Raw genomic sequence first — 16,684 nt, forward strand, 5'->3', positions numbered from 1 at the left:
ACTATAGATAGCATCAAATTACTGTTTATTCTTATTGCAAAGAACTGATAGAGAACTGACTTTTACATGGTGTAAATAGAATCTTTCACTATTTTCACCTAGTGTAAATAGCATCTATCACTAAGAAAATCTCACAATTATTCTTATTCGATTTTTTAAGCTTAAATAGTGCACCTCTCCTTGTTGGACCAGTATTCAGTGTTTGTTGTGTGTGGACAGGGCTGGACAGACACAGAGGCAGATCTCTCAAGCACGAGTTCACGGCCTGCTAGTCGTCAGGTCTCATGTGACATCCGTAAAGACTTGTCAGATATGAAGCACGCCAGCTCTCTGAGGCTGAAGGTCAAGAGCAGAGACTCTGGTGTCTTCGACAGAACCTCAGCTCAGAGTCTAGCTGAGCCGAGCGTGAACCGGACCTGTGCGTACATCAGTGTAAGTAAGAGTCTTCAATAAGTGTCATATCTCATCTCATTAATCACAAGCTTCTCCGCTGACTCAGCGCTCCTTGATTTATGAAATTAGGAAGCCCACATTCATTTTAGAGAGGAAATGACTCCATCAGATTTAAAATTCATTTGGAAATTTCATTCCATCCTTCATATCTTGAAGTTCACTGCCCTGGTTTCAGCCAGTGTAGACAAATGACAAGAGTACTTAAAAGTGTGCATGGTGTATGTGCTAATGATGCTCTTTCTGTGATTTCATTTGACTGTACAATAAGTTTGCTGCTTTGAATTGAGTTTGCTGCTATGAATTTGTACTTCTTTCATCAGCTTTTTTGTTGGATGTAGCAGAGCTAAATCAGATTTACACACATCTGTACTTGCTTTTTTAACTCAGCAGATAAAGATGTTTTTTTTTTTTAATTCAGCCTGGACTCACTCTTGAAACAGCGACGATTGAGAGCTTTGAAACTATAGCAATGTTTTGGTGTCTCGCGCATGTTTGGTATCTATTACAGTGAAAAAACAATCATTATTTTCAGCAATTTTACTAAACAGAGTTGTTTTGTTTATGCTTGTATACAACCTGTTTCACAGAACACATTCTTTCTTTGTTGCCACTCATTATAAGCATTTTGGGCTTGTTGTTTAAAGGTGCCCAAGAATGCTTTTTCACAAGATGTAATATAAGTCTAAGGTGTCTCCTGAATGTGTCTGTGAAGTTTCAGCTCAAAATAACCCATAGATTTTTTTTAATTAATTTTTTTAACTGCCTATTTTGGGGCATCATTAACTATACACTGATTTTAGCAGCGCGCCGCCCCTTTAATTCGCCTGCTCCCTGCCACACGAGCTCTCGACTATATTACAGTGCATTTACAGTTAAGTTAAGTTCACACAGCTAATATAACCCTCAATTGGATCTTTACAAGATGTTTGTCATGCATGCTGTATGCATGCTTCAAATTATGTGAGTAAAGTATTTATTTTGATGTTTACGTTTGATTCTGTATGAGTTTAAGGCTATGCTCTGTGGCTAACGGCTAATGCTACACTGTTGGAGAGATTTATAAAGAATGAAGTTGTGAAATGATCGGTCATTTTCTTAAAAACAATAAATAAAAAATTGTATATGTTTTAACTATAGACGCTCATCTATGCTCGTCGTCCGGCAGTGTAGACTAATTATAAACTAAACTAATTGTTATATACTTGCACTAGCATATTGTTAGTTCACACTTTGACCTGTGGAGGGCAGTAATAAACTTAGCAGCGTCTACACTGCCAGAATTCTAATAGAGAGGAAGAAGAGAGCTTGTTCAAGACGAGCATCTATGGTTAAAACGTATATAAATGTTTTTGTTTTTTTGGTTTTTTTAGAAAATGACCGATCATTTTGCTAGATAAGACCCTTATTCGTTTAAAGGCCTTTGAAGCTGCACTGAAACTGTAATTTTGACCTTCAACCAATTGGGGCCAACTGAAGTCCACTATAAGGAGAATAATCCTGGAATGATTTCATCAAAAACTTTCGAAATTTCATTTCGACTGAAGAATGAAGGACATGGATATCTTGGATGACATGGGAGTGAATAAATTATCAGGAAATTTTTATTTGAAAGTGGACTAATCCTTTAATTTGTTTGTAGAATGCGGTCATCACTCCCATATTTTACTAAACTGTGTGTGTACAGAACAGGATTAAGCACTAAAAGGTGAACTGACAACTGAATTTAGCTGCAGTGTGTACATGGCCTCAGTGGCCTCACTACTGAATCTACAGCACGGAACATTTAGTGCGACCATTGTAGTCTGTTTCCTGAAGAAATGACTCTTTTGAGACACTTCTTTTTAGAAAATCAAAAACATACAGTGCAACCAGTGTAGCCTGATTCTCAAACAAATGACTCTTATTAAAAGGGTGCCATTAGTGAATTGAACAAAATGAGAATTAACTAGTGTACAAACAGTCAGTGTAGTGCAGTGTAGATTCCCAAATGAATGACTTACAGAACAAATTACTCTGAGTGTTGGTTCTTTTGGTGAATTAGAAAAAATACAGCGCAACCAGTGCAGTCCAATTTGTAGAACAAACAAGCTACAAGCCAGTTATTTTTAGTGAATCAGAAACATACAGTGCAACCAGTCTAGTGGTCTTTGTTCTTTTTAATGAATCAAAGAAATACAGCACAGCCAGTGTAGTCTGATTCCAGAACGAATGACTCTTACAAGCTGCTTCCTTTAGTGAATCATTCAACCACAACCAGGGGTGCGTTTCCCAAAAGCATCGTTAGTCAACTATGGTTGTAATTCCCATTAAACTCTATTGGTAATTTAAGGCCAATTATTAGATTTCATTTATATGTGTAACGAATCATCACTCTGGCAGGGATACATTTGCATGCTTTAATTTAAGAACAGGGGTAGTTGTACAGGCAGGGTCAAACAGGAGCAGACAGGAATAACAGGGGTAGGCAGAATCGCAGTCAGATAACAGGCAGGTGGTCAAGACGTGCAGATATCACTCACTGGTCAGTGTAACAGGCAAGGGTCAGAGGCAGGCAGCAAAGGGTCGGTAATGGGTAACAAACAGGATCAGCAGCAGACAGTCAGACAGAATAATAACGCTCAGAAATGTTCACCGGGGCAAAACAAGACTTTGCAATGTGCTGGTGTGTGAGAGTGTCACTTATAGTCCGGGTAATGGGTATCAGCTGTCGCTGCAATTTGTCCAAGGCACGGGCTTATGGGAAATGTAGTGTGTGGTGCGTGTGTGTAGTATTCGGGAGAGGGCTCCTTCCGATGGTCAGAGGAGGGAATCACGGAGTTCGTCTCTGTGACAATATGGCTATTAAATATTTGAAATGTTATTTTAAACTATAATCACATGGTTTGTGGCATTTTATAATTTTCCATTTGGAATATTTGTCTGGAGCTTTACCAGAAAAGACTTCTGACCCATTGTGGATTGTGTCCCACCATTTGAGAACCACTGATCTACTTCACTGATTGTACAAAATAGAGTAATAGACAGACAATAACTCTTTCATGTTAATGGACTGAAACAAATCCTGCTTTTCTGCTTATCACCAGTTAAACGGATATATACTGTTTCTAGTTTCCAGTCACAGACACATGATTCTATTAAAATGTCTGCTAATACTCCATTTTTAAAAAACAAAACTCCAGTCAAATTGATTTCACTCCTAAAGGCTCCTTTTGTTAATACGATGTTAATGCACACAGGTCATGAGCCAGTAGAGCAAGTGAAAGATGTAGATGGTACAGTGCGGATCAGTGCGCAGGAGTTTTCTTTAAAGAGCAGGCTTGAATGAGGGTCCATTACATTGAGATTAAGCCTGCTTTAATTCTCCTGCTCTAATCTGCTGGTTTTAGAGAGATAATCCCCATAAACAGAAGCTCATCCCATGTCATCAAGATGAACAGCATCAGTGCGTCCACTGGGTGGCACCTTCAACTCTGCCCTTCCCCCCTTTTCTTTTGACTGGTCACAGTCCATTTAAACATTAGGAGGATGTGCGAACTTAATCAGTGATTAAAGACCTCTGATTAAGATCTGTGATTAAAGAGAAGTGTTGAACTATGCAACTATGGCAAAACCTCATAATTGTAAATTTCATTCATATCTCCCTTCTCCCTCTTTCAGATGATAGGTGACAAAGAAGAGATCTCTGTGGCTGAGGTCAGTCTGTCCAGTTGTCTTGAGTCCTCTGTAAGTGCTCTTTTTGGACTAGATTAGTTTCTAAATGATGCCTGAGTAACAATTATTAACATAAGATCACTGTCACTTTATGTACTAATGGGATCGTTGTAGTATGGAAGTAAATGAATGACAAATGTTTTTGAAATAAAAAAGCTTGTTGAATTGCACTAATTGAAAAAAATATGGGTTGCATTAACCGTGCTTGCATTTTAATGCATTGTAGTCCCCCTGTAGTCAAAAATGTTGTCCCTTAAAACGAATCTTTGATCAACAAAATGACATATTTAAATGTTTTTTTTCCTGTGAAAAAAATTTCTTCATACCTTAAAATAGCTTGAATGTAACTCTACACCCTTGACTCATTTAGTATATGCGGATCAATGAATATGCAAATTAGCCCCGCCTTCACTCGCTTATGCCAGCTCAGATATTAGTCAACTTACAGAGGTAAACGCTGCACAATGGTATCACTCTTTACAATATTGGACATGATGGTAATTAATATGATTAGCCATTTTCTTGAATGTTAACAAACAGCTAATACTGTATTGCTAAAATTACACAAACCATGTTCCTGTTCGCCATGTCAGAGTCAGCTGCTTTCTAACAATCAGTATCCTTACAAATGCTTTGAACAACTCAGAACATCAGTGGAGAAAGGCATATTGTTCATCATAATATCGTAATATACATCATACACCTTCCATATTGCTAAATCTACACGATTTTTCATATCAACAGAAAAATATACCGGGATAACCTGGCTTCTCTCGAGACTGCCCTGCTAATTTGCTGTTAACGATATGCTAAAGCCCGACGGCACGTTGACGTAATTGATTACAAAGTAGTTTGTGACGTCACAGACACCAGCGATTTCAAACCGTGGGTTGGAGACTGTCTTCTTTTCAATGCAGTTTTAAGGAGAAAATACTCAGCAATGGTGTTGATATATGAATTTGCATATGGTTTGTCTTAAAGCATATTAAAAACACCTCATAGACAAATGAACAGCATTTAAAACTTGATTTTCACCACAGGGGGTCTTTAAGGCTTGCATTTTAGTGGGCTGAAATTCAGCATGGAGTATATTTAACCTGTGAATATTTCAATTCAAAACATTTCACACACATTTTCATTATTAAATATTCAGTGATCCAAATTCACCTTTCAGATTTCACTTCCAAAGTATTCAGTCTGTTTAAAGGAACACTCCACTTTTTTTTGAAAATAGGCTCATTTTCCAACTCCCCTAGAGTTAAACAGTTGAGTTTTACAGTTTTCGAATCCATTCAGCCGATCTCCGGTTCTGGCGGTACCACTTTTAGCATAGCTTAGCATAGTTCATTGAATCTGATTAGACCGTTAGCATCGCGCTTAAAAATGACCAAAGAGTTTTGGTATTTTTCCTATTTAAAACTTGACACTTCTGTAGTTAAATCGTGTACTAAGACCGACGGAAAATTAAAAGTTGCGATTTTCTAGGCTGATATGGCTAGGAACTATACTCTATTTCCGGCGTAATAATCAAGGAACTTTGCTGCCGTATCATGGCTGCAGCAGGCGCAATGATATTACGCAGCGTCTCTCACAAACGTCTCCATGGTTGCAAGGCACATTCCCTGTGCAAGCAGGGGCTCACAGGCGCTGCGTAATATCATTGCACTGCTGCAGCAATGGAACGGCAGCAAAGTTCCTTGATTATTACGCCTGAATGAGAGTATATTTCCTAGCCATATCAGCCTAGAAAATCACAACTTTTTATTTTCCGTCGGTCTTAGTACACGATTTAACTACAGAAGAGTCAAGTATTAAATAGGAAAAATATCAAAACTCTTTGGTCATTTTTAAGCGCGATGCTAACGGTCTAATCAGATTCAATGAACTATGCTAAGCTATGCTAAAAGTGGTACCGCCAGAACCGGAGATCGGCTGAATGGATTCGAAAACGGTAAAACTCAACTGTTGAACTCTAGGGGAGTTGGAAAATGAGCCTATTTTCAAAAAAAGTAGTGTTCCTTTAAAAAATACCTGTAATATTCGACAGGCCATTTTATTTTGCTTTACAAATTTGCTTTCACAAATTCAGTGGTTCAAATTCGACAGAAAATTCAACATTGCATATCCGGGAAGTGCAAGAATAGCAGTAGATGGCGTAAGCAGCTGTTAACGAAGACCAGAGCAACAAAAATGGATTTACAGAAATGGAGCAAGCATATGGGCCACTATATATCCAGAAATGCTGATTTTACGCTACGTTTACATTTAATTCAATGTCTTCAATAGCCTATGTAAGCAGTAAAATGCAAGCATGGTTAATGCAATGCATATTTTTTTCAATTAGTGCAATTCAGCAAGCTGTTTTATTTCAAAAACATTTGTCATTATGTTTCTTCCATATTGTAGTTATTAGCATGGCCTTGTCTGTGTCCTGATAGTGAGCGTTAATAGAAGTTCATATGCATCACAAAACCCACTGAAATAGACTTTTATGTGATTATGTTACTAAGGGAAGGACAAAGGTCAAATATAGAAGGAGAAATGTGAAATGTGTAATAATAATACACCACAAGCACAGATATTTCTATCAAGACTGGAGTAGATTTCTCAGATGCTAAAAAAACAATAGGTAATTTGCACTGTAATCTTTTTTTTTTTTGAGGCTGTGTTAGAAAACACACACACACACACACACACGTTCAATTCATATGGGATTAACATCACAAAATCCATTTGTGAAACAATTTTATCTAACCTGAGGGAACACTAGTCCCATCCAAATAGGTCTAATATTGATATTACTGCCATGCAGGTCCATTAGTGGTATGTGTTGCTATTTATTAATCTATTTTGTTGTGCTTATGGTGTAAATATTCAATGCAGTAATGAAGATGATGTTTGGTTCAAAATAAGCATAAAGGATTTCATTACACTGAGGTAGTCACATTCTGAGGGAGAAACAGATCTTCAGAGGAAATACTGTAAACAAATGCAAGACTTAACAAGTGAAACCAACCCACATGAGGTCAAATACTCAGATGCAGTAGTGTGGATCAGAATGACCGAGCTGCACTGTCACAAAGTCACCCCAGTTTGTCATTATTAATAGAAATAGTGACTGGAACCCAGCACTGGAAGTGATGGCAGGAAGCAAACATGTCAGTGAATGCAAACACAAAGTCCAGAATGTTCTCAATCAGATCACGCTGAAAAACCCATGTTGCTGAGCATCAACAGTAATATGGCAAGGGTTTTTTTCAGTGCTCTGTGGGTGTTGTCATTGATCGCACTGCAACGAGCAAGTCCTATACCTGTTTATTCACTCCCAGCCTGATCTCATTAGAATTCATTTTTGTACATTGGTATATACGCTGAAAATTATTTACATATAGACAGCTTTTGTATATATGTAATAGATCATGTGACACTGGAGTAATGGCTGTAAATTAAGCTTTTCTATTACATGAATAAATTCTATTTACATAATACATAAAAGTAGAACAGTGGTTTCCTGGTCCTGGAGTTCCCAGAACACGGCACTTTTTAATGTCTCTCTTATCTGACACATCCATCTATGGTCTTGCTCTGCATCTAATCGCATACTTCCTACTATATTAAATGCGAAAAACAGACTTACTACTTCTGCTGAGATTATGAAGTGCGTGTTTAATGGAGACTTTACTATCCCATGAGGCCATGGGAGAGGATGTATGAATGGCAGTGAAGCAACACAACTGACGCTGGCAGGTCATGTGACAGTAACAACAAGGAGTACATTCGAATTCCATTCATATTTATGCATACTTTTTTAATGGTCATGAAGTAAATTCAAATTCAAATGTAACACCTACTCCGAGAGAATGCGATTTCGACACAAGTCCTTGAGGGAACGATGATACATACAGTCAAAACAAAATGTATTCAGACACCTTGAGCATTTCATTCATTAATATAGTTTATTCACTATAGTTTGAAAAAATAGTAATAAAATATTGCAAGATCTCAGAGTTAAATTGTGTCAGAAAAACGTAATCTTAATTACATGAGTACAACCCCCTCTGAACAAATACAAAAGATGTATTTCATCTTTATGATCACTAATGCAATTCATGGAAAGATGGCAAAACTAAAATGTATTAAACATATACATAATAAAACTGAGAAATATGTCATTAATAGCCATAAAATAAGTAAATTAGCCAATTTTGTTTAAATGAAGGATTGTAGAAATGAGTACACCCTAGATTTAATTCAACAAATGTATAATATTCTAGTACTTAGTATGCCCTCCATAATTTTGAATATACTGCTCTGACCCTTCTTGGCACGGGGTGTACAAGTTCATGACAAACTGTCACATCTGTCCTGTTTAACTCCTGGATGATGAGCTTCTTAAATGCCCTGATCTTTAATGGGGGAATCCTTGGGAGAATGCATATCCTCATTGTCATGTCGAAAAAATGCCTAACAATGCAGGGAATGAGGAAAGGGTAACATCTTCTGTTTCAAGTTTGTGTATTAAATTACACAGTGGTGTGGGAATTCATGACAGCACTGATAAACTCCCTCACTCCTTCAGCACTCATACATCCTTATATAAGAGCTTTACTACCACTGAACTTTACTGTGGGAACCAGGCACTTCTCACTGTACTCCTCCTCTAGCAACACAATAACATTTTGGATGCCGTTTGATCCAAAATCATTGATTTAGAGTATTGATTCCCAGAATCTATATTTTTGTAAATATGAACTTTGGAAATGGCTAACTGACTTTATTGTGCTTTGGCTACAGTAGGTACTGTATGCTGTGCACTGCATGTCAGATAACACTTAGTTAAAACGTGGTCAGGTCAAAGTGTCTGAATAATTTTTGGTTCCAAATTTTTATCAGTTTTACTGGTAGTCCACTGTATGAAGAATTTTTGGGCATAATATGTCAGTTTCCTTTATTTTGCTATCCTTACTTACATAAATGAACTATAGTGTCCTGCACCCACTAGTAAAAATATATCAAAAATATAAAAAAAATTCTTATTAATTTTTGGTTTGACTGTATATATGGAATCACACTATATATTTAAAAGCAGTACTAGACAATGCAACACAATGAAGTTATTAACACATGCAAAAACGAGAGAACCAATGAAATATTAATAACTGATTGTTTTAGTCAATGTATTTGTCCTGAGGGCTTTTTGATTTGCATTTTTTTTTTCTGTATAGTAAAATAAAAACTTTATAGCTGTAGTTTGTCTTTTTTTGCCAAATAATGTTTATATATATATATATATATATATATATATATATATATATATATATATATATATATATATATATATATATATTGTGTGTGTGTGTGTTATTTAAAAGATTATTACTCACTCACTGTATTTTCTCTGTCTCACATTTAGCCAAATATGTTCTCAGACAAAGCTGATGAGAAAAGACTGTTGGTTAGGATCCCTTCCATCATTGTTACATCAGAGTCCAGTGCTGCCCTCCTCTCAGTAGGGCACATCAGTAGCTCCTCCAGGCAGCTCCCAGGTGGTTCGGTGGAGGCAGCCTCTGTCACTGTGGAACCTGCTGGCATTGACTGAAAACCAGCTGCACTACCACTGACTTATACTTCAGGACACAATCTCAACAAACTCTTGGTCATCTGACTTATTCCTTCCACCTTTTTGTTTCCTTTACACAGGGCTCAAAATTGAACGTGCATGCTGTTACAAATGACATCTGAAATTTGGCTGTGCCGTTATTGTTGTACTTTTGCCTGTTTCAAGGTGGAAAATGGGGGACCACAGCCTACAAGGTGAACAAGGTCTGTATTTTAATAGGAAAGTCATGTCAGGACACCCTTTCAGGCTTCTTTCAGTGGTGTGGAGATGATCCTCTCCTCTCAGGGAAGAAGCTTCATCCATTATAGGTTGTGCTGTAGGCCGTTGGAATAAATGGTTCCCAGCGCCTGTACAAGATCAAAAACAACACATAATCTGTGACCTGAAGATTCAAACGTCTAGTTTTTACCCAGCCACAGAGATTTTGGTCTCACTATGAAATATAGAGCCCTGTCTACAGCTGTAAAAGTGGATCTTTTGGTGTTTCTTTAAAGGTGACGTCTGTTATTTCATGTACAAATGTAAAAATATTTACATTGTATTGGCTGATAAACGGTAAATGGCCGATACTTAAAATCTATACTATTTTGTCTACATTATTTAAAATAAATAGTTTTAAATTATACAAGTGAATTTAAGCATCACAACATTATAATGTACAGTCTGAAAAATTTTCAGATTTGATAAAGATTACATTTATCAAGACTTTTAACCTCTGCCACCATCTAACGTTCACTTCATCTAAATGTAAAAATAGGGGAATTAAGCATTCTCAATTAAATATCCAATAACTACAAATTTAAAAATCTCTAATATTGAGAGAGAACTGATATGGTACAGATATATTGTGCATCCTTTATTTTAAATTGAATAGATAGATAGATAAATAAATAAACTAAACACTTCAGCTTTAAAGTTTTAGGTATTCCCACCAACATCTTCATAACAAATCAAGCACATTGAGAACCAATGACATTTTTCTTGCTGCTGATCCAAATAAAGTATTTATTTCATTCTGTAGATTTTTTTTTTTTTTTCAGCACTGTATGGCCAATACATATATATGTCTATTGAATGTTAATACGGAAGTGTGCTCAACAAATGATCTTTGAATGATTGATTTTTTCTGTATTATTTTCCATGCTTTTGTGTTGTGCCATGTTCCTCTATCCACAAGCGAAATTCCCTATGGTTGTGATTATCTGCATGCTTTCTTAATGTAAGAAATTCTATCTTTTAATAGAAATATTTGGTTTTAAATGTTTTTCACTCTCTGTGCAGGCTACAATAACATCAAAACCCTTATACATGTGAAAATTGTCTTTTAAATTCAAATAACTGCTCTCAGAGCCTGTGGCTCTAATGAACTGTACCTTTCAGATGCAGATTTGCCTTTCTGCTGGATTTCAGAGATGCTTTAGTGGGATTAATATGCCAGCATCTGGGAGTCCTTAGGGATTAGAGGGGAAACGCTTTTAACAAGATTAGTTTTGGGGAACTGCTCATCCAGAACGCTCCATTGCTTTTAAAGGCTGCCGTGTTTTCAAAGTTATGTACACATTGACTGATAATGGTCTCTGAAGCACTGTCAGGTCTCTCTCTGTCTCTCCTGAGAGATACGTTTACCTGTTTTTTATTTTGAGTTAAATATGCTTCATAGATGTTTTATGACTTTCTTCGGGGTGCTTAACTTGCATATTTACTTATGTTGCTGGAATGTTCACCTGATTTGCAGCTCTTCGTTTAGTGTTGACACACATTTAGCAGTGAACACCTACTGTATATCCAGTCACTCACAGTTATCAAGTAGGTCAATAGTGTGTCCTGCTGACTTGCATGTGATTTGTTGCCTGGACACCATCAGGGTGACATAATCAAGTGCTATATGAATGATAAGTTAGTTATCAGCAAAAGCCACGGGTCATACATTATATATGTGATAACATTGTCATGTCTTCATTGCCCTTCTCTTTCCTGTTTTCTTGACTCCAGTTATGGTTCTGTCATTATATTATATTTATATTTGCATGGTAAAGTTCGTACAGTAATTTTTTTATATACTTTTTACCAATGCATCTGACAATGATGGATGAACTGAGAAAAAAAAACAATTCTTACTAGCCATAAAACTACATATTGCATCATTTTTAAACCGTTTAGATGTTTTATTCTCATATAATTGTGATAAACAGTGTAAACCCTTGCAGCATCATATGCAGTCTTAATATCTCTATGAAACAGCACCTGTCACAAAAAAATGTGAAAACCCATTGTGATTTTGTTACTAATATTTGTTTGTTTTGGTGATTTAATGTGACAAATATTTTACATATGTTTTTTGGGAAAAAAAAAAAAAAAAAGTTTTAAATGTCCTAGATAAACTAATGGCTTTATGATTCTTACAGTTTAATCCATTTGTGATGAGTGAACCAAAGTGTGCATGGCACTTCAGTGATTTGGGTTGTGTATGAAATGAAAGTTGCGGTATCTTTTCTAGCCAGTTGTGACATATATCTGAGTGAAACGGTTTCTCAAACAAGAAAAAAAAAAAAAAAATGTAGGGTAGGACTTCATCTGGAATTGATTGGATGGATGTGGTTTGCTATTGCTGTGATGTCATGTAAGTGACAGGTTGCCCCAATCTCACACCAGTAAAGGCATCATCAGAGAAGAGATAGTGCTGCAATTTATTTTGATTAAAGATTACAAGGGCACATGAATTTTTAAAGGGTTAGTTCACCCAAAAATGAAAATTCTGTCCTTAATTACTCACCCTCATGTCGTTCCACACCCGTAAGAACTTCATTTATCTTTGGAACACAAATTAAGATATTTTTGATAAAATCTGATGGCTCAGTGAGGCCTCATTTACTGAAATCACGTATTTTTGGCAGTTTGATACAGGCTCCGAACCACTGATTCAAAACAAAAGATTCGTAAATCTTTGAAGCTTCAAGAAGCAGTTTTTTTAAATCGCCCATCACTAGATATTGTTGAATAAAGTCGTTATTTCTTATTTTGGCAAAGAGTATTCTCATCGCTTCATAACATTAAAGGTGCCCAAGAATGCTTTTTCACAAGATGTAATATAAGTCTAAGGTGTCTCCTGAATGTGTCTGTGAAGTTTCAGCTCAAAATACCCCATAGATTTTTTTTTTTTTTTTTTTTTTTTAACTGCCTATTTTGGGGCATCATTAACTATATACTGATTTTGGCAGCGCGCCGCCCCTTTAATTCGCCTGCTCCCTGCCACACAAGCTCTCGACTATATTACAGTGCATTTACAAAGTTCACACAGCTAATATAACCCTCAAATGGATCTTTACATGATGTTCGTCATGCATGCTGTATGCATGCTTCGAATTATGTGAGTAAAGTATTTATTTTGATGTTTACGTTTGATTCTGTATGAGTTTGAGGCTATGCTCTGTGGCTAACGGCTAATGCTACACTGTTGGAGAGATTTATAAAGAATGAATCAGAATTTATGCATTATACAGACTGCAAGTGTTTAAAAATGAAAATAGCGACGGCTCTTGTCTCCGTGAATACAGTAAGAAACGATGGTAACTTTAACCACATTTAACAGTACATTAGCAACATGCTATCATGATATCATGGATCATGTCAGTTATTATTGCTCCATCTGCCATTTTTCGCTGTTGTTCTTGCTTGCTTACCTTGTCTGTGCACAGAGACAGACGTTAATACTTTCCTTGTCTACTGCCTTGAACATGGGCTGGCTTATATGCAAATATTGGGGTCATACATATTAATGATCCTGACTGTTACGTAACAGTCTGTGTTATGTTGAGATCCGCGTGTTTTCCGTAAGTCTTTTAAACAAATGAGACTTACATAAGGAGGAAACAATGGAGTTAGAAACTCAATGTATGTCTTTTCCATGTACTGAACTCTTGTTATTTAACTATGCCGAGGTAAATTCAAATTTTGATTCTAGGGCACCTTTAAGGTTGAACCACTGTACTCACATGATATGTTTTAAATACATCTTTACAGCTATCATTCCAGACAGTTCACACCAGGAAAGAGACAGAAATCATTATGTAAGCTTGAACATGTTAGACTGCTAGTCAAGTGCTCCAGATTAGATGGTAATGAGTGGCTGTTATGCAGAGGTGCTGGCTGCTATAAGACCTCATTCACCTGCCCAGATTAATATCTTGATCTTAATGATGATCTTCATATTCATCCATTTCTCTTCCACTTAACAACTAAATATATATATTTATAAATGTCACCCCATTTGTTCCATTTTAATGTTTAAAAGTACGTTTAAAAAGCTATTTTCCCATATAGGCTGTAGAAAAAAAACCTTGAGCAGCCTTTAAGTATGTATGTACGCAGTTGGTCGCTCTGCATTTATATAAGATTCACTCTGTCTGACTCCTACAATGTGCTCTGAACAAGGTCACAAGCCCCTGGAGATAAGATTAAAGAGTAAACAGCTCTATGCCATTGACTCTTTCCCTTGTAGCAATTTATAATACAGTACACAGCCTGGACTCGCTGACCTAAATTAGAGGTGATCCGAGTATCTCTGCTCACCATATTGGACTTGCTGCAAAACAATATTTAATAGTTCTAGCTTTGGAATTTAAAATGTATTTATATTTCGTTCACATTTTTTCTCCTAATCAGTAAATCTTGTGTGGTGCTACCGTGTTTTCTTCACAACTGTTCTTCATGCACATGTTGGATGGCCAAAAGCATACAAATCTTATCCATCTTGCAATGAATGTGTGATTTCACTTTAATTTATTGAATGATGTATTTGAGTGATTGATAATGTTAATAAATATTATATTCTAATAAGTATTATGAATTATGCTTGCATGTAAAATTTTTATTTTTGCTTTTGGGTTTCAGCTAGGAAATTTGAAAATATGTAAAATGTGCAATGTAGTTCAAATACAGTTTTATTTTACATGGTTTTGTTTTCATTTTGTACAGTCAGGTACAAAATACACTTGACAATCTGTACTATACATAGGCTACTTGGCAAATGTCAGATTAAAAGTGACTGAAATAGTAAAGCTTGTTAGACATAAACAGTTACACTTCTGTCACTTCATTTGTACTGTATTTGTGACCCAGTGTAACAAATACTCAGTGACAGGAAAGAAACCATCTGTGCAGACAATGCATGATAACAATCTTTGGATACAATAAGCCCTGTGATAACAGTTTCTGTGATGTCCTCTATGATAATCGAGTATCACAGATGTTCAGGTTTTCAGAAAGAAATGCATTATATATAGCACATGCTTTTAGAACTGGACAAGACCAAATAATCATTACATTTGCAAACCTGTATTTATAAAAAAAAAAAAAATAAAAAAAAACAATTGTCATGCAACTTTGGGATCATTAATATGTACGCCCCCAATATTTGCATATGCCAGCTCATGTTCAAGCATTAGACAAGGGCAGGACGTCTGGATGTGCACAGCTGAATCATCAGACTAGGTAAGCAAGCAAGAACAATAGCGAAAAATGGCAGACGGAGCAATAATAACTGACATGATCCATGTTCAAGTTGTAACAGTTGGTTGTACACAAAGTAGAGGATGCAGGATCTAAGCGCAAGCAGTATATTTTAATAAACAAACTTAAAACTTTACAAAACAGAATCCTAGAATGGAACTGGAACATAACAACCAACATAATACAACAGAGAACTGACAACTGAACTAAACAAACACAGGGCTTAAATACACAGAACTGAGGAGCAAATTAACAAGACACACAGACCTCAAACACTAATCAGAACAGTTACCAAGGATACAAACAAGTGGCAGGAAACTGAGAACAAAGAAGGACATGCGACCAATGAAAACAAACAGAACAAAACAACTCAAATGTTACACAAGTGTTACCAAATCTATCAGAAGGAATTACTATCCAAAATCTTACAAAATCTTTAAATGCTTCCAATGACTTCAGTCATTATTAGAGAGTTATCATGTTTTTAATCAGAGTTTCTTGTTAGTTAATAGTTACTAGAATGTTAATATTGTGTTACTCATTTGTTTCTATGTAGTTATTCATTAATGACGGAACAGTATTCTAAAGTTTAATCGAAAAGGACTTCAAAGGACTTTAATGTTATTGTAATATTTTTGCATTTTTTTCTCAGCAGGAGCTTTAAAATAGTATACAGGTAAGATGTTAAAATCAACATTTTATGTCTACCTGCTTACTTATTTGGTGGGTATAGTGTCACGAGTGCTAGGAAGCTAACACAAAGAATACCACAATTCATTCTTAATCGCCTTTTAATCCAACAACAGAAATACTTAGGAGAATCTCAGGAGAAACACTTTCCACACATAATGTTAACAAAACAGACCAAGAACGGAGCAAACAAAAAAGCTGCAGCGAAACCAGGGTGACGAGAGACTAAGGTGGAGGTGGAAGGATGAGGGAGCCCAGTGGAGCCTTAGTGATGGCAGACTACAGTGGAGCTGAGGGGGCGCAGAGCCAAAGGACTGACTGGCCAAGGTGGAGACAAGGGTCTGGAGGCCCAAGTTATAGCCAAAAGATCACAAAGCTCATAAAGCTGAGCTGGTTGGTGAAGTGGCCCGAGGCAGAGCCGAAAAGCTGGCCGAAGTCAGCGACAAGGGTGGAGCAGAGGAGCTTTGAGACACCAGTGGAGCAGGTGAGTGACTGTGATTTGACAGAGCCAGCAGACATAGAGACAATGGGGGGGGAAGATAACAGGGTGGGACGGGTACATTGAACAGATGACTTTGAGCGAGTCCAGGGGTGAAAGCAAGGGTGGGAGCTGGCTCCGCAGTGAAATTAAGTGACACTGGAGGGAGTGAAGACTAAGGCAGAAATGGTGAAGCTGGAGAGATTAAGGACTGAGGCACAGCC

General features: G+C 36.6%; 1 protein-coding gene across 1 annotated transcript in view; it reads left to right on the top strand.

Moving 5' to 3' along the window:
* opn4b (opsin 4b) overlaps nt 1–9,952 on the top strand; it is a 47,398-nt gene extending 37,446 nt beyond the window's left edge. Inside the window, exons 9-11 of the mRNA XM_067369165.1 lie at nt 220–432; nt 4,111–4,176; nt 9,578–9,952. Coding sequence (XP_067225266.1) covers nt 220–432; nt 4,111–4,176; nt 9,578–9,763 — 465 coding nt within the window. The 3' untranslated portion in view covers nt 9,764–9,952. The remainder of the gene's footprint in view (nt 1–219; nt 433–4,110; nt 4,177–9,577) is intronic.
* The last annotated feature ends 6,732 nt before the right edge of the window (nt 9,953–16,684 follow it).

This window comes from Chanodichthys erythropterus, chromosome 19 (genome assembly GCF_024489055.1).
Source record: "Chanodichthys erythropterus isolate Z2021 chromosome 19, ASM2448905v1, whole genome shotgun sequence".
In the NCBI taxonomy this organism is placed as follows: Eukaryota; Metazoa; Chordata; class Actinopteri; order Cypriniformes; family Xenocyprididae; genus Chanodichthys; species Chanodichthys erythropterus.